This window comes from Phyllopteryx taeniolatus, chromosome 3, assembly GCF_024500385.1.
Source record: "Phyllopteryx taeniolatus isolate TA_2022b chromosome 3, UOR_Ptae_1.2, whole genome shotgun sequence".
NCBI classification, from domain to species: Eukaryota; Metazoa; Chordata; class Actinopteri; order Syngnathiformes; family Syngnathidae; genus Phyllopteryx; species Phyllopteryx taeniolatus.
Window position 1 is genome coordinate 16,234,655 of NC_084504.1, and position 26,396 is coordinate 16,261,050.

The 26,396-nt window shown below is 39.7% G+C and overlaps 1 protein-coding gene across 1 annotated transcript; it reads right to left on the reverse strand.

The window, feature by feature from the left end:
* Window positions 1-439: 439 nt before the first annotated feature.
* tmem161b (transmembrane protein 161B) lies at window positions 440-24,516 on the reverse strand. The gene is made up of 12 exons (XM_061767199.1): window positions 24,272-24,516; window positions 16,094-16,197; window positions 15,333-15,413; window positions 12,899-12,996; window positions 12,633-12,789; window positions 8,864-9,015; window positions 8,718-8,778; window positions 8,503-8,643; window positions 8,150-8,263; window positions 7,325-7,499; window positions 4,598-4,694; window positions 440-2,341 (listed from the first exon to the last, which is right to left on the reverse strand). The coding sequence occupies exons 1-12, from the start codon at window positions 24,272-24,274 to the stop codon at window positions 2,064-2,066; spliced, it is 1,461 nt and encodes a 486-aa protein (XP_061623183.1). The 5' UTR covers window positions 24,275-24,516; the 3' UTR covers window positions 440-2,063.
* Window positions 24,517-26,396: the final 1,880 nt, after the last annotated feature.

Here is a 26,396-nt window from a genome sequence, read left to right on the forward strand (position 1 = left end):
ATAACTGGAGTGGTGTTAAAACACAATAGAGGCCTTACTGAGATATTAAAGATCTTGAAAACCCACAATGGCGACACTTGAATACAATCGTGTATCTTTTAATGCACACAACATTGGGTGCATCAAAAGATGATTGGGTGGAATATTGGTTAAACTAAATATATCTTAAAGCAATATTTCTTAAAGTTTGGTATGCATATTTGCCTATGTACAGTTCAGTTGTGTTTAACTTTAAATCTTATTTAATCTTTAAGAACTGTTAAATAATTTTGCATATAATATATTTTTTTTCATTTTCCTATATTTAAGCACAGGGTTAATGTTCAAACTGTGCATACTTTTGCAGTGCCTTACAATAATAAATACACTTTTTAGGACTAAAACCTCTTGTTTTTGATGAAGACTTGGGCCATACACAAGTGTGAAGCACGAAAACCCATTCACAAAGGACATAATTTATTCAAAGACAAATTCCGATGCTGAAATAAATACATGAAGGAACAACATCAGTGCATTACTTTGTGAATCCATGAAACGGAATAAAAAGCAACACTTTTAGTGGTACTGAACTGAAGAAAGGTGAATCCTGAAATTATCTCAGCTACTTCCCACCTGAACAGGTCACACTAAAAGAAAAATATTTGTCAAAACATGTACAGAACTGATTCAAGTCATTAAGCAAGACCATGTGTTAAAATCAAAAATGTTTACAGGCCTAGTCATCTTTAATAAATACAAAGAAATCAATTAAAACAGTCATTAAGACAAATACAATTGTGACTACATTAAGTTTGTAGCAAAATGGCAAAAAGGAAGCGTGAGGAGGCTAGAGGGAAAATCAAATAAATTGTACATACAAATCATTTTCATTTTCACAAATCAGGCAGGCTTGATACATTCATTAAGTTTGTTTCCCCATTGTGTCAAAGTAATGATGTGATATGAGGCGGCATGTCTCCCGCTGGACAACTGAACTTAAAAGTTCCATGTAACAAATGTGTTCGGAACTCAATAGTGTTGACATTGTGTTCTGCTTTGTTGAAAGGTTTGAACATTTGTATTAGCTTCGCAGAGACACACTTCGGTCTCGTCATGCGCACACAAAACCACACATCACACAATTCTTCAAGAAAAGTAGATCGAGAGAACTTGTAAGGCCCTTAAGGTGTGGATGTGGTTTGAGACAGCCATGGGAACAAAGGAACACTTGGCACCATTGATGAAATCAACTTGATTTGTTAGAAAAGCTCAAATGGGGGGAAAAAAGAAAAAAAAAAGTGATTGGAGTAACAAAAACAGCCTAAGAAAAGAAAACATAAAAGGCATTTTTCGCATCAACAACAGTAGCCGACATCTTGATCGCACATCAAGCCACCTCCCTCCCTTTTAAAATGGTCACAGCTGCTTTGAAAGAGCTCCACACTCGTGTTTCAGAATGGCTCAGTTCACGCTGCCCGTTTTCAACATCTTCGGAACGTCTTCAACTTGAACTTCTTTTGGACACATTCAAACAAACGTCTCTGGGCGAGCTCAAGCCTCGTAACTCAAGTTGTGGTTGTGTCTCACACAAAACACACACACACCGCTAACCATTTTTAGCAGATTGGCTCCTCCCTCTTGTTCCATCTGACTCTTTCAAACATTTTTAGTCTGTCAGCATTGACATTTGCCCAAGCAGGGAAGCTTGTCTCAGTGACTTTAGGTGTGTATACCCCACAGAGTAACCTCCAGATTCAGTCATATTTTCATGTGAATAATATATGTTAAAAATACAAACCTAAAAACTGATGATTGCGTAACCGTGTCCAGCATGAGATAGGGAATTTTGTCACGTCAAGGAAAAAAAAAAAAAAAAAAAAAGGCAAGGACACCTCCGTTGTTACTCTGTCAGTTGCTAGATTGTGATTGTTACTACATGTAAGAAATCTTGGGAAGTGGATAAAAAAAAAAAAAAAAGGAGTGAATGTAAAAACACAGTTTTCATCTGTGGAGGAAGCACTGGGAGTAGAACCAATCGTTCCGATGATATGGTCAGTCACTGCTGCGAGGTGATGGCCCTTGCTTTACGCCGCCATGAGATACTGATGGTAGAAGAGGCCAAAGAGGGAGGTGGAGAACAGGCAGGCGGCGATCCACCACGTGAAGAAAGAGAAGAGGCCCCGGAAAAGTAAGGGGCTGAAGACAGTCTTCAGGCCCCCCAGGGCCATCGACAGTTGGGCAACGGATGCCCGCGCACTCGCCTCCACCACCGGGGGTGCTGTTGGCACTTCCCGTGGCATAGAGTCCATCTGATGTGTGCAAGGCAGCTCTTCTTCGATATGGAACCCCCACGAGTGACCACCTGACATCAAAAGAGGACATGTTAGATTAAAGACAAACGGTGCTCAAGGCCACATTTGATATTTAAAACAGACAGATGGGCCAGGTCAATCACTGAGAAGTGGGGGAATAAAAATAAAAAACTTGATTCACAATTGTTTTAGTTCTTGATAAACCCATTATTGACAAGAATAAATAAAAACAGTACAGTGGTACCTTAACTTACGAGTACCCCAATTTTCTGGATTTTAAAGTTACAAGTCATCATGTGGTCGATTTTTTGTGTTATCATCAGGCAGCACCTGTGTAAAACTTGACGCCAGCTGACGCGCAGACTGCAGATGGATGGCCCTTCAAGTGTAGTGGATATAAAGTCTACACACCACTGCTCAAAGGCTAACTTTTTGCAGTAGTTAAAAAATAATAATAAAAAAAAAAAGAAAACAAGAGCCCAAGATAAATAATTTGGGAAGTTTTTCTACCATTAATGTTACCCGTCGACTCAAAAAAAAGAAATCTAAACAATGTGCAGACCCTTTTAATGTGGACTACAACTGGGGATGAGGATATGTTTGGAATTAATTAATCACATTCAAAACCATGTAAGGCTGCAACTAATGATTATTTTAATCGATGAATCTGTAAATTATTTTTTCAATTAGTCGATAAATTGTAAAAAAAAATTAATTTTCATCTCCATCCCTTTATTAAAAAACAAGACATTATTTCAAACTGACAGTCCTGAAAATGCAATCATGAATAGATTATGTTTCAGTTACTGGTTAGGGGCGTAACATCCTTAAGAAAATCAGCAAAAAATGTCAATCATTGTTTTCCAAAGTAAAAGCAGATGTTTGCAAATGTCTTATTTTGATTAAGCACAAAGGTAATCAGTCTGCTTTCATAGAGGACGACAGAAATTGGAGAATATTTACTGATGGCAGGCTGAAATTACGAGGATTTGGAAAAATTTAAATTCAACAAAGTCTCTCGTTTAATCAATTATCGAAAGCTGTCGATTAACTTGATAGATTAGTTGTCGATGAGTCGATTAATTGTTGTACCTCTAAACTCTTGTTAAATGTGAGTCAGCAACCACCTGCCCCCATTTTAAGAGCCTCCGATCAACCCCAAACTAAAGTTCAGATGTTGTAGTGGGTCGTTCCGAACTTTATTTATTTTTCTTTTTTTTTTACATTTGAGCAGAAGCCTGAAGGTTTTTTGCTAACACTGACAGCTATTTGGAACTGTTCCTATATTCCTCCCCCTTGACTCATTTTGACTTATTACTTCCCTGCTTGAAAAGACCTATTTCTGATTGAATTGTATGGGTTACACATAGGTCACATTAATTGTGGAAAAGGTTTTCAACTGATTTATCTTGGTAATTTAAAAAAAATATATCACTGACATTGAATAGGGGTATGCAGACTTTTTATATCCACTGTATCACCTCTTTCCTTTTGTTGCTCAACTCACCCCATATCACTTAAGTAATGTTCATAAATGAAATAACAAAACTAGGCTTAATAAATTGCAGCTTGAATTAACAATAAGCATTTGTAACATTACAGCACTCGTGTGGATGTGGTTTTACACTTTTCATCTTTTTTTTCACTCCACAAAACAGACCCAAACTGCGAGGAGCTACATCAGGACGCCACCACTCATATCAAGACGCTAACACGAAAACTAACCGGCCACGTTCCTACCGTCACTCACTAGGTCACGCTAAGCCAAATAAACACTTTAAAGAAAGCGATACAATTTTGTTGTCCAAAATTGTTATAAAAACATACAAATAAAACTATAATCTGTGTTTGGCACACAATAACATTTCATGGGTGGCTGATTCCCCCCCCCCCCCCCCTCCCTTTCGATTTGTGTGCATGATAATCAAAATTTTACACTAATGCAGTTACGTATGAATTGTTTTTCTTCAGGCGTTTGTTCAATCATATTAAACAGCAGCACCATCACTCCACAAATTTTGCGTTCTACATCAATTCCTTGTTTGCCATTTCAACTCAGCAGTAGCACCTGTCAGCGTTGACATGGAATGTATTCTTCCACTTACTTTTATCACACTCTATCAAATTATCTCAAAAGAACAAATAGGTGCAGTCTGGTTTTGGGATGAGTTGGAAATTATTTTTCCTTTTTAAGCACCAACAATTTGGACTTTTTTTCCATAAAGATTGTATACAGGTCTTGTATTGTGACGATTAGACCGCACAGGTGTCTGGTAAATTATTAGGAAATCATCAAGGTGGCTCACCTAAGGTTTTTAGCAGCAAAGTTGTATGCAGCAGCATCACCAGCGGTGCCACATACTGTAGTGCGATTACACACAAGTAGTAAAAAACCCGCGCGACCTGGGGACATCAGAGAGGGGAAGCAGAGTACAGTCAGCAACAAATTAATCAAGCATTTTTAATATGCCGAAAGAACAAGATCCCGGATACAAGCGGCCGAAATGAGTTTCTTCCGCAGGGTGTCCGGGCTCTCCCTTAGAGATAGGGTGAGAAGCTCGGTCATCCGAGAGGATCTCAGAGTAGAGCCGCTACTCCTCCGCATTGAGAGGAGCCAGATGAGGTGGCTGGGGCATCTGATTCGGATGCCTCCCGGACGCCTCCCTGGTGAGGTGTTCCGGGCATGTCCCACCGGGAGGAGACCCCGGGGACGACCCAGGACGCGCTGGAGAGACTACATCCTTCGGCTGGCCTGGGAACGCCTCGGGATCCCCCCGGAAGAGCTGGATGAAGTGGCTGGGGAGAGGGTAGTCTGGGCGTCCCTGCTGAAGCTACTGCCCCCGCGACCCGACCCGGATAAGCGGTAGAGAATGGATGGATGGATGGATTTTTAATATGAGAAAGTAGATGAAGATAAAGTATTTCAGCCAGTGTGTAAAGAAAAAGTTTTTTTTTTACTTTTCCAAGTTTTTTTATGTCTTAGTTTTTTTTTTTTACTTTTTCTATTTTTTTAAAGCATGTTTTTAAAGTAAAAATAAAGAAACAGGAAAAGTAAATTAAAAAAACAGAAAACAAAAAAAAAGTCATTTTACTTTTGGGACATTGTTTAAAATTAGGGGTCAATCGATAAAATTTTTAAATAAAGTTAACCACACTTTAATTTTAATTAATTATTAATTAATTAATTAATCACAGGCGCTGAATTTACCACACATAGTATCACATTTTGTTTTGAGATGGTATTTTACATTGTTGTGCTTTGATGAATAGAGTTTGTGCTGTACCTTTTGCAAATTACCTTTATTTTTCCCTGAAAATCGCATCGGGGTGACTTTTGACGCAAAATTTGCCGCTGAGCACACCAGTCGGAGTCTCATCTTTGCACTGGCGTGAGCATTAACCTGACCTTCCAGCAACCTGCACCACATTACAGATCTCCATCCGCGGTTAAAGTAAAGGCGCATGTGCGGTCAAAATAAGTGTGATTAATCTGATCTAATACATGATTAAGGCGATAATTCTTTTGTGATTAATTATGAGTCAACACTTTAACAGCCCTATTTAAAACGTAATTACAAATAATACAATGATTTGCAAGTCCTTTTCAACCTACAGTATATTCAATTGAATAGACTATAAAGACAAGATTTTGATGTTCAAAATATTCATTCATTTTGAATTTGATGCCTGCAACACGCTCTAAAAAAGGATGTGACGGGGCATTTTTACCACTGTGTTACATCACCTTTCCTTTTAAAAACACTCAATAAGCATTTGGGAATTGAGGACACTAATTGTTGAAGCTTTTTATGTAGAATTCTCTCCCATTCTTCCTTGACGTTCAACTTAAGTTGCTCAAGAGTCTGGGGTCTCCGTTGTCGTATTTTGCACTTCATAAGGCGCCACACATTTTCAACGGGAAACAGGTCTGGACCTCTGGCAGGCCAGTCTACAAAAAGTTGTATTTTGGTTTCATCTGACCATGACATTCTCCCAATCCTCTTCTGGATCATCCAAATGCTCTCTAGCAAACTTCAGACGGGCCTGGACATGTACTGGCTTAAGCAGGGGGACACGTCTGACACTGCAGGATTTGAGTCCCTGACGGCGTAGTGTGTTACTGATGGTAGCCTTTGTTACTTTGGTCCCAGCTCTCTGCAGTTCATTCACTAGGTCCCCACATGTGGTTCTGGGATTTTTGCTCAGAGTTTTTGTGTTAATTATGACCGCACGGGGTGAGATCTTGCGTGGAGCCCCAGAGCGAGGGAGATTATCAGTGGTCTGGTATGTCTTCCATTTTCTAATAATTGCTCCTACAGTTGATTTCTTCACACCAAGCTGCTTACCTATTGCAGATTCAGTCTTCCCAGCCTGGTGCAGATCTACCCACCCTGTAACTGACAATGGTTTTCTTAAGTGTTCCTGAGCCCATGCGGCAATATCATTTACACAATGATGGTGGTTTTTAATGCATCGCCACCTGGGGCATAGAAGGTCACAGGCATTCAATGTTGGTTTTCAGCCTTGGGGCTTACGTGAAGAGATTTCTGCAGATTCTCTGACTCTTTTGGTGCTCTGGACTGTAGATGATGAAATCCCTAAATTCCTTTCAATTGTATGTTGAGAAACATTGTTCTTAAACTTTTGGACTATTTGCTCACGCAGTTGTTCACAAAGTGGTGAAACTCCCCCCATCCTTGCTTGTGAGCAAGTGAGTCTTTCTGGGCTGCCTGCATCCTTAATTTCCTAAACAGAAGACAAAGCACTTTCCTATTTAAAAGAGTAAAACCTTTTGATGTTTCATTTTAAATGTCAATATACTTGTCCCTGTTTACAAAAAAGATGAGCAGTTTGTTTTCCATTTTGTTCTGTTACTGTACCCATTGTGAACACTACTGTGATCTTAAAACCAAGGTATTATACATTTATGTGTTTTCACCATCATAACCAGCACCCTGAAGGCAACCATAATGTGGCAGGGGATGAAGAAAAGTTTGACACCCCTGCTTATAGGTACCCCAAATGTCAATCACCATCTTCTGCAGGTCAACAGTACTTATTCGGCCCGCCTCCTTCTTCATCCGCTCAACGGCCTTCTGCGCCAGGTTGAGGTAGGCCTGCAAATGATGCCTCATCATCGCCAGCCGCAGCGCACACATCAGTACGATGATCCATAACCGCAGTGTGTCGTACGTCTGCTCAGCCATCCTGACACAAAGACACAGAGACGGTGCGGTGAGTCACAACTGAACGAGACGGATGGTAGCTTTTCTTTGTTCCCGGTACATCACTCCATCATTTGGAATGAGTGCCGCAGGGGAAATAAAGTTGGAGCAACAGGGAAAAGAGGATTCTGGAGGAACTGTTGACTCATCGTAACTACATGGACAAAAGCCTTGAGACACGACTAATTAAATTACAGAATGTCTGCTAATCTGAGTCTTCATTTTTCATTGTACATTAACATAATTTGGATAATCTGTGCTTCCAACAGTTTTGGGAAGGCCCGGTTATGTTCCAGCGTGAACGCAACGGCCCTAAAGACATGGTCTGCCAAGTTTTGAATGGAAGAACCATTAAATGTTCTTCCGGATGAATGGCCAAACATTCATAGACATTTTAAAATCTAATAGAAAGTCTTCACAGATGACCGGAAGCTCTTTTAGAAGCTCAATGTGTTAAATATTTTCTTGTATTTATACTTGCAGATGACCAGATAGTTTTGTGTACATAGGTTATTTGCCTAAAATATGGCCTAAAAACTTCAGCTCGTGAAAGGGGTGAAGGACAATATGCTGTCATGTTTTAGACCAATGTATGGATAAACTTGGAACTGAATTTATATGCAGTTTACTTACAAAGGCAAGCTGTCCTTTCCCAGGGTGGGATTCATTATGTAGTCCTTGGTAATGGGCTTCACCCACAGCAGGACCATGATGAGTGGGGACAGGAAGTTGATATGAAGCAAAGTTCTATGGCGAGCAGGACAGTCAAAGGAGATTACCAGTTCATATGTGCACAAAATAAATGCACAAAACTCAAAAACACAGACATTTACAGAACAAACCTAAATCTGACTTTTAAAGTGATTTGTCAGACTAACATAGTCTTTAAGTGCATCAAATTACATGACAAAGTTAAATGGCTATCGCACTTCCACAAGCCACAAGTAAAATTCAACAAAAAAACAAAATGAAATACTGTTCCTCACTGTGTAAATTTGGCTGTGGTCACATTTAGTGCATCGAGGTGCATCTGGGCCAATCGCAGACCTGGGAAGGTTAGAAACGCTCCAATCATGGCGCAGAGAAAGGCGAGGATTAGTTTGAAGGTAAGTTTTGAAATGGGACCCCTGTGAAGGAGTGAAAACAGGTGACTGTGAGTCAGGTAAAATTTCGGAAGAAACGTTTCTGATAAGAAACTTACTGCGACTCCAAGCCCTGGTGTTCCAGGAACTGTAGTGCGCTATCAGAGAAACTTGCAAAACCTTCGAATGAAGACAAACATGTATTTCAACTTGAGACTGACAAAAGTTGAGGGTTGAGGGTTGCAAAGCTTGGCGCAGCATTTACCAGTTTCCAGACCAAATTCCAGGTAGTTCTCTGTGACAATGAGAATGGCCATGGCTTTGACAAAGAAGAAGAAGCCGAATGTGATGCAGACGGATCGCTCACCTCCTTCCTCTAGCTTAAAGTAGTGAGTCGTTAGAGAGAAGAGAATCTTACTGAAGGGGTACAGTCAAGGAAACTGTCTGCAGTGGAACATTTGAAGTGTTGCTTTTGTTGATAATCTTTATAGATCGAGCACAAAAATGGTTTTCTATTCTTCACAACACTTGCCACTTTCTCCCCTGCCCTGTTTCCACATAGAGCCACGATAAACCTTTGTGCTACCATATGTAGTCACATACACTCACCACACACTTTCCATTAGCTACACCTGCATAATCTAATGAAACTGCAATTAGTAATGCAGTCAATAGGAAATTCACTGGTTCCATACCTTTGATATAGAACAGCGACAAGAAAAAATATTTTATTTTAGGAAGTGTTGAGATTAAAATTACTTGGGCATAATCCAAATAAAACAACAGCTGTGATTTTTGAACAAATCTAAAAAATATTTTACAAAATGTAAAAAACTAATTTCCAGTGGGCAAAAGTCTAGAAACAAATGCCAGATTTTTGTGATATAAAAACTGAGACCTGAAACTTTCAAAACGTTTTTCGCCCTCTATCAAAGTGACCTATATCTGTACAACTCAATAGCTTTTTTTTTTTTGAGAGGGTAAATAAAAATAAACAATGTGGTTTCATAAGTGTGCACACCCTTATAACTAGGGATGTGGGTGTGTTCAGAATAAACCAATCACATTCATACTCACGTTAAATGGGAGTCGCCACACACCTGCTACTATTGAAAGTGCCTCTGATAAACCACAATTGAATTTCAGGGTGTTCTAGTAGGCTTTTAAAATATTTTTTTTTTGCTCGCAGAAGCCTGAAGGTTTTGTGCTAACACTGACTGCTATTTGGAGCTGTTCATAATTCCCTTAACCTTTACTAAGGCCCCAGTTCCAGCTGAGCAGAAAGAGCCCCAAAGTATGATGCTGCAACATGCTTCACTGTATGTATGGTTCTGTAGGTATATTTGTTTGGTGAGGAGCAGTGTTGCGTTTGGACCAAACATACCTTTTGGAATTATGGTTCGAATTCAACCTTGGTTTCAAAATTTTGCAGAGCATGTAGTTAAAATATGTTATGGCCTAACAAAACCAACGCTGACCCTAGAATATAAGCAGGGGTGTCTTTTATATCCACTGTATCATTCAACAAACAGAGCACTCTAACCCACACAAAGTCAACATTTTTGATACAGCTTGTATATTCCACTTTGCAGGAGCAGTCAACGGTGACCAGAACTGATCTTGTAAAACTTCTTTAAGAGCAGACAGCAGTTATGTGAAGGCTAACAGCACAGTACTGTTGGCTGCAGGTCCAGATAGTCTTAAACATTGTCATCACAGATGAAACAGGAAAACTGAAAATCAAGTGCTCCATTAGCACATATATTGAAGAAACACGCGCCCACATATTCCTCATCCCATGTCATCTGCTCCCTGGTCTATCCTTTCCCACCGAGCAAGGCAGGTGCCGCGCTGGGAAATTTAGGTCTCCAATCTTTGACGTAGCCAGGAAATGACACACCATCTGACCACGGCAAGCCGAGGTTGAGCAGGAGCACTGGAAAAGATTGATTCCTGTGGTTGGCGGTATGGATAATGCATATTATTAGGCAGTCATTCAGCATAAGAAAATGGCAGGGGGCTGCGGACCATAAAGGTGCTGGCAGTCAAGCCTAGTAGGAGATCACCACATCATTTTACTGCCTTGACTGCTGCTTCGATCTACACAATCATGCTGAAATGATTTGGCTTTTTTTTTTTTACAGGCAAAGAGACACTAACCTGTGGCATTTAATATGGAGGGCTTTAAGTTAAAAAGATGGAAATGTGATTGCATAGGGGAGTTCACACAATGTCCATTTGCTTAAACTGTACTACTTACTTCAAAAACAGAATGCTGCCCTTTTAAAATAAGGCACACACATACATAGTTTTTCCCAGAACATCATACAGTAATGACAAAATCTGCCTTTGCTTTAGTTTATGAAGGAGAAAGAATTCAAAGCATCTTGTTACTTGTTCATAATTCTTTACATTTCTCTTTGTTGGCGAATGACATGCGGTTGCAGTGCTATGGCATCACTTGGCTATCTAAGAGTAAACCTTTTTTTTGTTTTGCAACACTTTACAGATACTAAGTAGGGCTGCACGATATTGGGGGGGGGGGGGAGAAATGACATTGCAAATTATTATTATTTTTTTTTAAACCTGCGACATAAAATAATACAGGATCAGTTTTGGGAAAGCGTGAACCGGTCGCCAGTCACTCGCAGGGCACATATAGAGACATGGACAAGCACTCGCACTGACATTCACACCGACACTGAGTGGGAACAGAACCCAGGCTGCCTGCACCGAAGTTAGGCGAATGTACCACTACACCATCAGTGGCTGGTTCATAGCTCATAACTAAAAATGTTTAAATAAGTTCACCAGTCCAATAAAACTACTGTAATTTCTCATGTATGATGCGCACACATGTACAACCCCAATTCCAATAAAGTTGGGACATTGTGTTAAACAAATAAAAACAGAATACAATGATTTTCAAATCATGTTCAACCTATATTTAATTGAATACACTACAAAGACTAGATATTTAATGTTCAAACTGATAAACGTTTTTGTTTTTAGCAAATAATCATTAACTTTGAATTTGATGGCTGCAACACGTTCCAAAAAAGCTGGGACAGGGTCATGTTTACCACTGTGTTACATCACCTTTTCTTTTAACAACATTCAATAAACGTTTGGGAACTGAGGACACTAATTGTTGAAGCTTTGTAGGTGGAATTCTTCCCATTCTTGCTTGATGTACACCTTCAGCTGTCTCTGTTGTCGTATTTTACGATTCATAATGACCTGACTAGAGACTACTTTTGAAGATACTCAGCATACAGTAGACAAATATATACAGTAAATGAACAAGTCATTTAAATAGACATTGCTCTTGTGATCGGATCGGTTATCGTTTTTTTCAACTCGCTGAACGGTGATCGGCCCCAAAAATCCTGATCGTGTAAAGCCTACTTTTGTCCTGAATGTGCAAACAAAAACAACACTGTATGACAGGAACAATGGTGAAAGGATAACTCCTCGCAGCTCTGGGTGACCCCCATCTTTATTGAGCACAGGCACCCAATTTTCTATAAGAAAAATCAATAGTGTCTATTCTAAGATAATTACAGTTACGTTTTTTTATCGATAGCAAAAGGAAGGATTCTATTTTAGGAGCGGCATTTATTTCTTCAAGCGGATGACACCCGAGGACTAATTGAGATAAGCCGTCTGTTAGTCTAAGGGCCACGATTTGATGAAATGCAAAATTGTTCCTGTCATTCTGGCAGAGACAACTCGCATCTGATATTAAAAGTTATTGTTCAATGCTGTCATAGGATGGCCATGATAGTTCTCTCGCTTAAAGCTGCTCACAGAAATGTCTCAGAGCCAGCTAGAGGAATTTGTCAAAGCGGCTTTTAAAAACAACCTTCTGGTGACATTTTGAAAGCCTGGGGACACAAAACAGACAATTTCAAATGGTCTTTGGTTTCTGTACCACACCCAGCATAGTATTCAAGTGATTCCAATCCACCGTGCATGTTGTCAATGGAGAGAACATTTGACATGACATCACGTAAGGACTGACTCAAGGATACACGACAAAGGCGAGCACTAGCATGGACCAAACCACACTAATGTTCATCTCCCCTGTGGGCTGAGCCACACTGTAGTAGAGTTCTGTTATGAGATAGACCACAGTCGCCGCTACTGTGAAATCAACCACCCACTGGAATTCTGGGAAGTAGTGCAATGCTGAGGACACAAAAAGGAATTGATTTTCCAATTTTTATTTATTTTCATTTACAACCAACATTGTATTGAGAGTGTTGGCCAAAACAAGCTGTAGAAAATATGCTTGTACCTAATGTGTCGACTTCCGTGATGTATTTTGTTTCCAGTTGAAGATCGATGTCCTTGGGAACAGTTAGCGGCTTGTTGTCTATGTGACCGTTGTACTTCCTGGTGTAAAGAGCAACATAAAAATGGAATTCTACATTCAACACAATTTTTTAACTCCAAAATCTGTCATACATGAAACCTGTGAATGTAGCAAGTGAGTACTTGTATTATTTCTTTTAAACTAAGTCACTCACAGCAGGCAATAGAAAGCTACTCTTTGCATGAGGAACTATCTGATGGGACTACTCAGTTCTGGCCTCTGTTTGTTCAGCTCAGTGTGTGCGCTACAGTCGCAGGACAATGTCACTGTAAGACTCCTGGGCCAAAACACACCCAAGACACATTTCTTCTCTGAGGCACCTGACAGCAAAAAAGGGGCTCAGCTTTATGCCACTGAGGGAGTCAGCGAGCCAACAATGGAAACTGAGCCGCATGGCACGAGCTGGCAAAAAGACAGAGGTCCATCTTTTTCTTTTGGGGGATTACTGAACATGTGGTGCCGCAGAACAGCAACCTGCCTCATACAGCGTCAGAGAAAGGGGCTATTCTGGAACCCGCCCCCTGCACTTTTAGGATTAACTTCCAGTAGGGACTTCAATTTAAATTCCTATTGAAAAATAGAGCATACAGGAAAATGTACTAAATTCATGTGTTCAACCTATGGTTCGACACCCACCCACAAATAGGGTTGGGCATCGTTTGAATTTGAGCGATTCCGGTCCCGATTCAGTTTCCAAACGATTCTCGATTCCGATTCTTTTAGGGGGCTGGGTCAAAAATGTTTGCATGGTTCAAATAAAGGGTGTCCATTTTCTTCGCAGCCCGCAGCATAGACTAAAATGAACATTTGACTCTGGGTTCTTTATAACCAGTATCACTATCAACTAACCCAACTGTGTGGAACTAACCCAATTGACTTAATATTTATTAATTATTGTTTAATGGCAGCTGTGGCCCAATGGTTAAGACACAATGGTTGTGATACTGTGAGACGACGTTTTTGTGAATTTTGTCCCAATTCATTGTGAAAAAGTTGCTGCGGTGAAGTTTTAGCTCAATGTTAAGCTTTTTTTATTTTCCCTGCCACCGTGGGGGACCTAGGTCTAGACCCCGACCGGACCATCCGCCAACATCCCCCGGACTCACGGCTGTGGTGCCCTTGAGCAAGACACTGATACGCCGAACTGCTCCCCAGGCACTTGAGCCTAAAAGCCATCAGTGCAAGCAACCGTTTACCTTGTTGGTTGTCTCAATGTTGGCATAGATTTATTTTATTGTTTCACTCACCCAATTGACTGAGAGTTGACTTCACTGAAGCGCTGCGTGGTGGAGGCTGAGAGAGCGTCAGATGCTACACATCGTGAAAGCCTCCTTTGCACAATATAATCTTATTCCAAGTGTTGCGCTGAGGCAACTGGTCATTCATTTTAACAAAGTTAAGACACACTTTTGTTCGCTGCCGTTGGGCACAAGCACGTCTGTGCGCATTCTTCTTCGTTGGTTTTTGCCGCTTCTTTGTTGGTTTTCACCACTTCTTATTTGGTTCGGCGGATTAGGCATGGGGTGGGGGTAGGGGTTCAAAAGGGGTGTTTGTTCAGTTTGTTTCAATAAGACTACAATGGTTCCACAAATACTGATATCCAAGGTTGGCTGTTGGACAATAGACGTAAAATATGGTCTAATGTTCAGGCAAAATCCTTGACGAAGACAAGGTGAGACAAGATAAAGCAGCTCAGCACTAACAGCTCTCCTTCACCATCTAGTCTGTATTTGCCCAAGTGTTTATTTAGTTTCATTTGCCGTTTTTTTTTGTATACTCCTCCACAAGGGTAGCAGTGATAAGCCAAAAAGGAAAATGGTAATGACAATGATTTATGGTCGACCTCTGGGCAAAAGTGTTACACAAAAGTCTACACATTCTATAGTTAAGTTTTACGAGTAACGACAGGTGTTTCCTGCATGCCAATTAACTATGCCAAAATACTTGTTAACTCTCACATTGCCTGAACAGTATTCAAATGTTTTATGATGATGGAAGGCTAACCCCAAGAAGAGATATTCTCGTTAGATATTTTCTAGGGAAAATAATTGAAAATCTGAAAAAATCTAAGGTCTAAAAGCCATCTGCAATGACTTCTGGTCAAATTCTACAGGTCCACTGTACACAATGTGAAACACCCTTAGAGTTGCATTCTACATAGGAGTAGTGGCCATCAGAGAAGAAGAAACAAGTGAACCAGACGTGTCTTTACCTCAAACATGATTGAACCGGTCATGCAAAGGCATCAATGTGATCTCTTCACCAACATGCTGATCTCCATCTATCACATCTTCTCTTCCTTCAAAGGCATCTCTATACTATGGCATCCCCACAGCGCTTTGTCATGCACACATACCTGTCTTTCCTCTTCTGTCCCTTCTGTTTCCCAGCAAGGTTCCTCAACTCATCTTCCGTAGGGTGCTGAAACCACTGCAGACTAGAGAAACAAAAGCAATGTGGGACAAGAGTGAGAAATAAGGACACGATCAACAAACTGTGTCAAACAATAATATCAACTTCTAACAAAAAAAAACATTGTATTCACTATACACTTTACCATATTTTTATTTTGTACATTTATTGTGAAGAAAGAGTTGGTCTTCCACAACAGACTACACATCTCATGTGTTCCCTTTCATTTAAAAAAATTAGCAATAAAAAAAGAATACTTTTCCACTAAGTGGAATTGGGGGCTCATTTAGGAGCATCGTTTGGAAAACAACAGTAATCTCTGAATAAGAACAGTTTTTAAAACATGAGTAGATAAGTTAACCACAGCTTGTTTTCCCCTCAAATTTATTATAGAAATATTAATTACAAGAGCAGTGTATAATCTTTCTAAATTGTAAAATGTTTTAACAGTAAAGCAAAAAAAAAAAAAAAAAAAAAAAAAAAAAAAAAAAAAAAGGATGATTAAATATTTCAAAATCTTGCTTAAAAAAATGTGTGGTGTCAATTAGAGGCAATAACTATTTTGCATGTTGTGCTGCTTTGCCATTCTTTGCCTTCTATGCAATTTGCAAACTTTACTCAATTTGGCATCTATTTTTAATCTCCACACTTTATAATTACAAAAAAACCATGGAAACAACAAAACTGTGTGACAATGTGAATTACCTGCCACTGCAGAGTAGCCATCTTGCAAAGGAATAATGAGGTATGATTTTTTGTATTACGCTGGCCATTACCATGGTAACCACCAGCTGCACACCGATCACACCCTGTGAAAATAGAATGGTTTAAATGGCATTTAAATGGAAATATTTCACTTTAAGTAACCATGAATCATGGTTTTGGTGTCATAGCAGCATATTAAATATACTGTATACTGACAAAAGATTAGGCACCACAGTCTTAATAAAGAACTGGACACATGATCTTTGTTATCCATAGTAGAAAAGTGAATGTAAAGTCTATATTCCGATTCAATTTGGAACAATGTCGGCCTTCGAAAGCACCAAAGAGAATGAACAGTTGGCACAACTGGTACGCAAAGATTGAGCAACACAAGTAGCTCAATGTCAAGCCAGCACACCAAGATCAATATTCACTTATACTGTATTCATATTTACTGTATAACTAACACTATTCAGCATCAAGATGAGTTTTAATCCAATCGCTGCTGGTAAGTAATAAGTAGACTCAAGTCTTTGGAAATCAGGAACAATCGCATTGCACACAGCTAAAAAACTAAAACCTTTGCATAATACACATCACCTGAACATAATTACTCCTCTAATGTTTAGCGCTTCAATTGCATAAAAACTCCACTAACACAGTATAGTACTACATAAACGATACTCCTCCACCGAGGCTGAACTATTAATAGAAGTGGGATTTATTATTTTTATTTAATTTTTTACAGCGTCATATTTAAGGTATATGCTTTTGTCTATCGATTTTAAGATAACAGGCTACTTCCTGGTTCATGGCGGATGACGAATATGATTATTAAGGGTATCCCAAACCGATATTGATATCGGCTGTTTGCCCGATATCAGCACAAAAACGAGTATCGGATTATAACATAACAAAGGCATAACAAAGCCCGGCAGTCCAAGAAAAAGAAAATAAGGATTCCCCGTGATTATTAAATTTGTTGTTACTTGGCTGTTTCTATTTCTCTATACCTGCGTTGCAGTTAAGAATGTTCTTGTGATTCTGACGAATTGAATTTTCTTTACTTAAGGAAAGGAATCACTGTGAGTAGGCACTGGCCAATGTCTCATGCTTAATAAATAAATAAATAAAACTAATAATAAAAAATAAATCACTATAAATCAGGGCTCGAAGTGCCCTAAAATGTTTGCTTGCCCGTGGCAAACTTGAGCTTGCCCTGTTTGGTCAAGTGCACTCAAATGTTTGCTATATCTCACGGTTCGGTTTTATCACGTTATTAATCTCACGGTACGATAATTACTGCAGTATTGTGGGAAAGCTCATGGTATTGCAGGAAGGTTGACGGTACAGGTGGGGCAGATCAGTGAAAGCAAGAATACCAAAAACCTCGCTTTTCCTTGCTCACAGAGTCTCTCTCAATAGGCTTTAGTAGTTTCTGTGTGTTTCCCCACAGTTTTTTGTGAAAAGGACATCTTCACATCATATATTACTGTGTACTTCTATCCCTGTCCATCCAATGCTTACATTCATATACAGTACCATCAAAACGCTATTTTTGCTGCAGCAAAAAATTGTGCTACGCTCAAAATAACTGTCCTTTGAGAAATGGCCTTTTCAATTTAACAGAATTATATATATATATATATATATATATATATATATATATATATATACACATACATATATACACACACACACACACACACACACTGGTCAATCTACGTTCATACCCTCACCTATGGTCACGTGACCGAAAGAACAAGATCCCGGATACAAGCGGCCGAAATGAGTTTCCTCCGTAGGGTGTCCGGCCTCTCCCTTAGAGATAGGGTGAGAAGCTCGGTCATCCGGGAGGATCTCAGAGTAGAGCCGCTGCCCCTCCACATCGAGCTGGAGCCAGATGAGGTGGCTGGGGCATCTGATTCGGATGCCTCCCAGACACCTACCCGGTGAGGTGTGCCGGGCACGTCCCACCGGGAGGGGACCCCGGGGACGACCCAGGACACGCTGGAGAGACTACGTCCTTCGGCTGGCCTGGGAACGCCTCGGGATCCCCCCGGAAGAGCTGGATGAAGTGGCTGGGGAGAGGGAAGTCTGGGCATCCCTGCTGAAGCTACTGCCCCCGCGACCCGACCTCATATAAGCGGTAGAAAATGGATGGATGGACAACATCCCAACTTCATTGGAATTGGGGTTGTACAATTATTAAGGCCCACATATAAATTAACACATTTTGTTTCAATGGTCATTTAACCCATGTCAGCCAACACAAAAGAAGAGCACAAAAATGACAGGCCAGAGCAGCACACTAGACCTACATTAGAAATTGGTCACAACAGGCCTAATACACATTTCACCTGGTGTAAGCTCCAAAACCATAAGTCAATACTTATTCTTGTGTCACTGAGAGGAGAGAGCGAGTGCCAATAACGTGGCAATTATCTTTGCTCAGAGGTGACTGGCAGCCAAACATAACATCTCTGGCACAAGACCCCCACCTCACATCATCCCAATGTGTGATGTGGTCATGCTATATGGGTCAAAAAGCCCACCACCTCAAGTTGGTTACGTGGGTGCTGCTGACCAATCGTCATGGGGAACCTGCAAGGATCTTGCACCTCGGGGAAATTGAGCCAGCACGGCTTCTCTTATCTTGCCTATTCTGCTTGACCCCCTCCACTAGACAACCAATTGAAATCTGTGGGGGGTGGGCAGAAGGATTTCTACCCATGAAGCTGAACTTGGAACCTTATTAAACCTGTTTTTTTTTTTTTTTTTTTTTTTTTTTTTTAATTGCATGTATGTGTGTGTTCAAGTTAGGGCTGCAAAATATTTTGTTTGAGCATCATTGTGATTTACGTGTGCGTAATAGTCACATCGCAGGGTCTGCTGCGATGTTGTTGTACTGAATACAGTGAATAAACTGTAATATTAAAAGTCACCAGCAGAGGGACCTTTTTGGACTTCTTAATAATATTAGCACCCATGTGACAGTAAATTATAACGCTTCAAACAACAAACGGATCAGCCCAGAGTGTTGTATACTTATCTCCTTGTATGATAACTATGAATAAGAACACGGGAAACAATGTACACCTGCTGCATTTCCTATTTCGCTCTTCAGAATGAAACTCGGGAGGTACGCAGCAGCTGCATGTGTGCGCGAGGGGCGTTCAGGGACACTTCATAAATGGGAGAGTACGTGTTCTTTTGTAATACAGTACATCATTGTAAAAATGGGTTACTAGGAAAATTATTATTTGTATCAGAATGCTTTAGTTAAAACACTGCAGTGCACACTGTTGTAATGTGGAATTTATTTTGTCTTGTAATATAATAAATTATTTCGTTAATATAGTCAGACAGAGCTGCAAGGAATGCAAAGTTAGCAGTCCTTTTACCATCGTTCCTGTCATACTGTGTTGCATGTTTTTGTTTGCATATTGATGAGATAAAAATCCGATTTTTGTTTTAATTCCTCATTTTAAATAAACACCATTCGAACAACAAGTTTTTCCTCATATTTGTGAGATTTTAGGGTGAAAGCTGCAGCTGGCTACTAGTTTGGACTGAATGGATGGCCACAATGGCGAAATGAAATACTAGCATTTTGAGGGTAATAGCCCATCCGCAACATATTGAGAAGGAAAAAAAACAACTATGAACTAGTTTGTCTTTGGACCGGTGAATTTAGTTCAACATTCTGAATTATGAACTGAACTACCGTAGTTAATTTTTGGAATGATAAACTGAATTTGAAACTAGTTTGCTTACAAAATTAACTTTCCCAACACTAATCCTATATTATTTCACATCTATCGCAGGCTTTAAAAAAATAATAATAATACATTTTAAACAATTTAAAAATTGCAATGTAATTTTTTTCCAATATCGTGCAGCCCTAAATTCAAACCCTCTCATTGTAAAATGGGCTAACAATTTAAAGGGGATAATTTGGAAAATACAGTGGACCCCCGCAAACTCGAGGTGTGGCATCCGTGGAGTCATCTATTTCCAGATTTCTTTCCAATTTTTAAAAATGTATTGTTCGATTTTATTTTTGTTTCATTCGCAGTCCAGCCCGGTCCCTCTCACCCGCGAATGGCTGGGATCCACTGTAATGGCGGTATGGTTAAATTAGCCAGTGGCGGATTTGCACAAGGTAAGCAAGCTGCATTGAGTTTTGTTGGTTGCACAGATTAATGTTGGCCACTTCTGATAAGCGACACTTACTTGATTTGTTCGGTGGTGTCTCCGTGCGCCACATAAAGTATAGTGAGTGCATGAACTTCAGCCTCAACAAGTTCATTCCCTTTAAGGAAGCTCACTTTTTTTGAGAAAGCAAGAATATTACATTATATTGTAATTTGCCATAAAAGAAGCCTAAAAACGACAAGGGCAGCAGTGTAGTAGGCAAGCAGATGTACAGTAAAGTTTAACCTTAACATTTTGAACATTTCTATGACATCACTGAAGAAGGTAAGCAAACACAAACAATGCAATTTTCCACAAGACTCAAAACTAAGTTATGGAACGTTTCCACCCGGTCCAGACTTGGTCAAAAGGTAACTGTTGTGAGTGACTTAAACTTAGTGTATGGAAGACAGGCTAAAATTAGCACATCATTGAGCATCTCAACCTTCATCATCCTACCTGATGTCAGTTTTACAATAAGACTTGGGAATTACCATTAAGTGATCAATCAAATAGGTCATAAAATGTACACCAGTCAAAATATTATTTAGTTGAATTAGGGCTGGGCAATAATTTAATATAAATCTATATTGTAATAGACACGTGATCACAATCAATAGAAAATACATTGGATAAAATGTTTGATAGAAAAAAAAAAAGAAATCTTGACAACCACGCCGGTGACGCCGCAAGGCAGTTCATCTCATTTTTCTTTTTGCTTGGTCACTGTCAACGTATATGGAAGGAGGTAGAAGCTAGGAAGAGACTTGAGATCTACTCTCAGTCTCTTGACTTATCACGGCCCAGCTAAGCAAATTTGGTTCCGCACGTTTTGACAGACAAAATGTGAGTTGCTCCGCGCTGAACCAATCATGTGACGTGAGTAGAATCATGCCAAGTTAGGTTTCCAATTTGATTATTTGAAAACTATAGCCCGGGTTAGATCCTGGTCGCAGTTTTTTGGGGTCCCGATTTTTGTCACAAAAGAAAGAGTATGTTGTCGCTGATAGATTTTGGCTACCGCTTTTCGCCAAAACACTTATTTTTAGTTTCAAATGGCTTACTTAAACAGAATCCCTCGCTGGATCGTGGTCTGTTTTGCACCTGTCTCGCTGCCGTAAAAAGCATGAATCCACGCTGGCTGACTGGAACATCTGCTTCACTAGCAGCTAGTTAGCTGCTAATCAGCCACTAGCGCTCTTCAATCATCTCCCAAAACGTCTTGAATGAATCTTGCATAACTATCCAATTCATTCTTCCACGGGCGTAACTTTCCATGAACGTTCATGCAGCTCCTTGGGCACAGCCATGGGATGCCTTGTTCCATGGAGATCATCATCTCAGTGGAGAGATAGCTACGTACAGGTGTGATTCATGATCTGGTAGCTACTTTACAACTGCACATATTTGCATGCGCAGTAAGTCAAAATGGTGGCAGATGAAAACAAAGGAAGTCATGTGGCTTAATGGCATTGCAGCGCTTGTCAGAATAAAGTGTGTAATATGCTTTTTTTATTATTATTTGTTTTGATTCGAATGTGAAAATTATGATTCGGGATTAATTTTTTCTGGTGCATTCTGGTGAGACAATTCGATTTACCACCAACTCGTTTGTAGCTGTAATATGTACACAACGTTGTATATTATTAGTTACAGAGAATTAAACTGATGAGGCTGATATATATACGCTACTCACAAAAAGTTAGGGATATTTGGCTTTCAGGTGAAATTTCCAACAACCTTTCCAGATTAACTTGACTTTCTCTTAACTTTTGAATGCACATTTTGAACACAAAACTTGTTGTTCCCTAACAAGGCAAAAATCACAACAGGTGTGTGACCCATAAATTTGCCAATAAAATTGCGGGTTCAATTAGAATTGATATTTAAACAGTCCTCTTCATCATGCTATTGACATTTTGAGAATGAAACCAAGACAACATCTAAAAATTAATTCACTGTCACTTGCCATTGTGAGGCTTCAAACAGGATGTTCTCAGAGGGAAGTGGCCACTGAGCTTAGGCCTGGTACACACCAAGATTTTTCTTCTGTGACAGACCCCACACACAAAGACAAAAAAATCTGGCATTTAACAGTTTTGGTCATGTTGTGTGTAGACTTTACACCGATCTGATCGGTATCAGCCAATAATTACCATTTTATACTGATCGGCTTTAATGTCATAATTCGCCGATCTGATCAATGACATCATTGATCGCCTACACAAAAGCCATTTACTCTTCTGTCGTGTACATTATATTTGAATCCAAAAACTAGTGTATTTTTAGTCTTGTCGCATTTCTTTTGACGTAGTACTGTAAATATCTGACCACCAATAAAGTTATTTAAAAAAAACGTGTCGTCGGTTTGACAGACAACATGCAATACTACAAGACAAATTTGGTCTTTCACATTTGCACTGTCAGACTACTGCAATAAAATATTTTATTTCGATACCACCGCATCCCGTTTTTTTACGATCAACTGGTTTCATGTCGTCAACTCAAATGCGACCGGATACACTCGTTACCATGGCGATGACAACAATAATGGATCGCGCCGTGTGTTTATCCGAACAAAATGGGGAAATGGCCCCCAAAATCCTGATCGTGTAAAGCCTAATTGTGTGTGGTGTGCGCTAATATCAATACAGAGCACCACACACAAAGATTCTGAACTCGAAATCTCATGTGATCTTACAAAACCGAAGAAGAAACACTTATGACTTAGCGCTGATGTTTCCCAAAGGTCGCTGGAGCCGGGAGCCTAGTAAAATGGCGTTGTCCTAAAAAAACAGTTACTTTGGAAAATACTTCTTGCTGTCTAGGGAACCCACTTTTATATATAAAAAAAAAAAAAAGACATTGGGTAAGACATGCATATTTTTATTTACAGTCGTTTCCTATTGTTGAGTCAAGGTGCTTCTTGATTGGCTATATTGCATTCTACATCACAATTCACGGCGTCATAAGTCGGGAGAAGTCGACTCTCCCCCACACACACATGAAGACTGTCATAGATATTGAACACGTTCATTATTTAAGACTTTCGGCCCCGACCTGTTTCAGACTCTAAAATCAGGACAAATCCACTTTTAGCACACACATCAGACCTAAAGACAATCTTATAAAATATACTTGTAAGACTTCAGATTGTCTGGCGTTTTGACATGCTTGGTTGGAAAGGGGCAGAATGAGCACAGAAACAGGCCAATTGTTTTGGGCCTTAGACTGTCATCAGTAGGATGCAACAGAGAGACTGGAAGAGTCACAGAAAGGCATTAACAGTGGATGCCTTCAGAAATGTATCAGTCCATTCATGGATCAAAGCACCTGTTGTCAATTTTTCCATTTAGCACCTTGGTTGAGAATAAGTAGTGGAAAAAGTACTAAAAGAGACCAGTTATACATGTACATTCAAAGCTTTATAGAAGGTCAAATTAGGTTAACCTGTAAAGGCATTTTAGCTTATATGGTATTAGCGGTGTTTAGGTTAATAGCTGTAGCATCCATTTATTAACTCACACAGAGAGCCATAATACACAATTCAACCCAATTTAACGCTAAGGGCATTCAGGGGTCAACTTCGCCGATTCAGGTGCAAGAAGACACCTCAGCTCCCCTCAAAGGCGGCTAACAGGTCAGCTAACAGGTAGCAGTGCATACACATTGCACAATATCGTCAGCCTCCACCATAAACCATCGGGAACATCACGTACACCAAGGCACGACAGGGTTATTCAAAATGCATTTTAAAAAAGTCCATTACATGCTGTAAAAGAATGCATCGATTGAGGCCAAGTGCAGAAGTAAGCGAAGCAAGAAGCTCAAGGAATAGCACTGCTGCAAAATGCAATGAATGGGACCACTGTTCAAGGCAGTCACATGAAATATGTCCAATGACACTAAATCACATTTAAACACTGCAAATAAAAAGACGACAGCGCACAGAGCATGGAGCACGTCGTCTGTCACGCTTACCATGTTGATGCAGTGCAGCTGAAACAGGCTCAACGCCGGCAACACTGAGCGCTCCCAGTCGGAGATGACACGGCGAGGAGCACATAAGACCTTCTTGAGACGTTTTTATATAAAATGAATTGAGTTTAGTTTTGTTTTTCAGTCAAATTCTCACCGTATCCGCTGGAGAGGGACTTACACCGCTAAAATCAAGCCAAATGATTGAAGCTCCGCTCCCAAGTATTTTCAACTGCGGTAGAGGTCACTGTGGAATGCCCGGTACGCGGGTGTCCCAAGATATGCCTATAAAATGAGCGTGAGACAATCGGCTTTGAGTTATCTCTATATCCGTTGTACTATGCATAAAACAAATACAATTCTATTATATATCTTACTATTATGTTTTCTAATCTAAGTATAACTCAAAGAAGCGGTGCAATGTATCTTTTTGAACAGGCTATATTTGGGACGCTATGGTTGAGTTTGGGGACCAAGGGACAGGAATAAGAGATTTTTTTGTTTAATTATGCTTTATTGACAAGCCTTACAAATAACAAACAACAATATTTCAGAGTAGAGATGATTTCACTTCAGTTTCAATTTGAACTTGATGTATTTTTTATTGTTATACAGTTTATTTTAAAAGTATCTACTGTAAATTGAATATGTTAATTGTAAAACGATTGAAAATTTCATTTTAAAATATATATATATTTTTTTTTATTGTAAAATAATATGTAGTTGTTTAAAAATATATATATACGACCTTTTTTATTGCGTTTTATGTTCGAATTGTATTCATGTACAACACTTTGTTTTAGCTGTGGTAGGGTTTTTTTCTGAAGTGGTCTATAAATTACAACCCCAATTCCAATGAAGTTGGGACATTGTGTTAAACATAAATAAAAACAGAATACAATGATTTGCAAATCATGTTTGACCTATATTCAATTGAATACACTACAAAGACAATATATTTAATGTTCAAACTGTTAAACTTTATTGTGTTTAGCAAATAATCATTAACTTAGAATTTTATGGCTGCAACACGTTCCAAAAAAGCTGGGACAGGGTCATGTTTACCACTGTGTTACATCACCTTTTCTTTTAACAACATTCAATAAACGTTTGGGAACTGAGGACACTAATTGTTGGAGCTTTGTAGGTGGAATTCTTTCCCATTCTTGCTTGATGTACACCTTCAGCTGTTCAACCGTCCGGGGTTTTACGCTTCATAATGCGCCACAGATTTTCAATGGGAGACAGGTCTGGACTGCAGGCAGGCCAGTCTAGTATCCACACTCTTTTACTACGAAGCCACGCTGTTATAACACGTGCAAAATGTGGTTTGGCATTGTCTGGCTGAAATAAGCAGGGGCGTCCATGAAAAAGATGTTGCTTGGATGGCAGCATATGTTTCTACAAAACCTGTATGTCCCTTTCAGCATTAATGGTGCCTTCACAGATATGTAACTTACCCATGCCATTGGCACTAACACAGCCTCATACCATCACAGATGTTGGCTTTTGAACTTTGCGTCCATAACAGTCCGGATGGTTCCTTTCCTCTTTGGCCCGGAGGACACGACATCCACAATTTCCCAAAACAATTTGAAATGTGGACTCGTCGGACCGCAGAACACTTTTTCACTTTGCATCAGTCCATCTTAGATGAGCTTGGGCCCAGAGAAGCCGGCGGCGTTTCTGGGTGTTGTAGATAAATGGCTTTTGCTTTGCATATTAGAGTTTCAAGTTGCACTTACGGATGTAGCGTCAAAGTGTATTTCCTGACATTGGTTTTCTGAAGTGTTCCTGGGCCCATGTGGTGATATCCTTTACACATTGATGTCAGTTTTTGATGCAGTGCCGCCTGAGGGATCGAAGGTCACGGGCATTCAATGTTGCTTTTCGCCCTTGCCGCTTACATGCAGTGATTTCTCCAGATTCTCTGAAAGTTTTGATGATATTATGGACCGTATATGATAAAATCCCTAAATTCCTTGCAATTGTACGTTGAGGAACATTATCCTTAAACTGTTCGACTATTTTCTCACACACTTGTTTACAAAGAGGTGAACCTCGCCCCATCTTTGCTTGTGAATGACTGAGCAATTCAGTGAAGCTCCTTTTATACATAATCATGGAA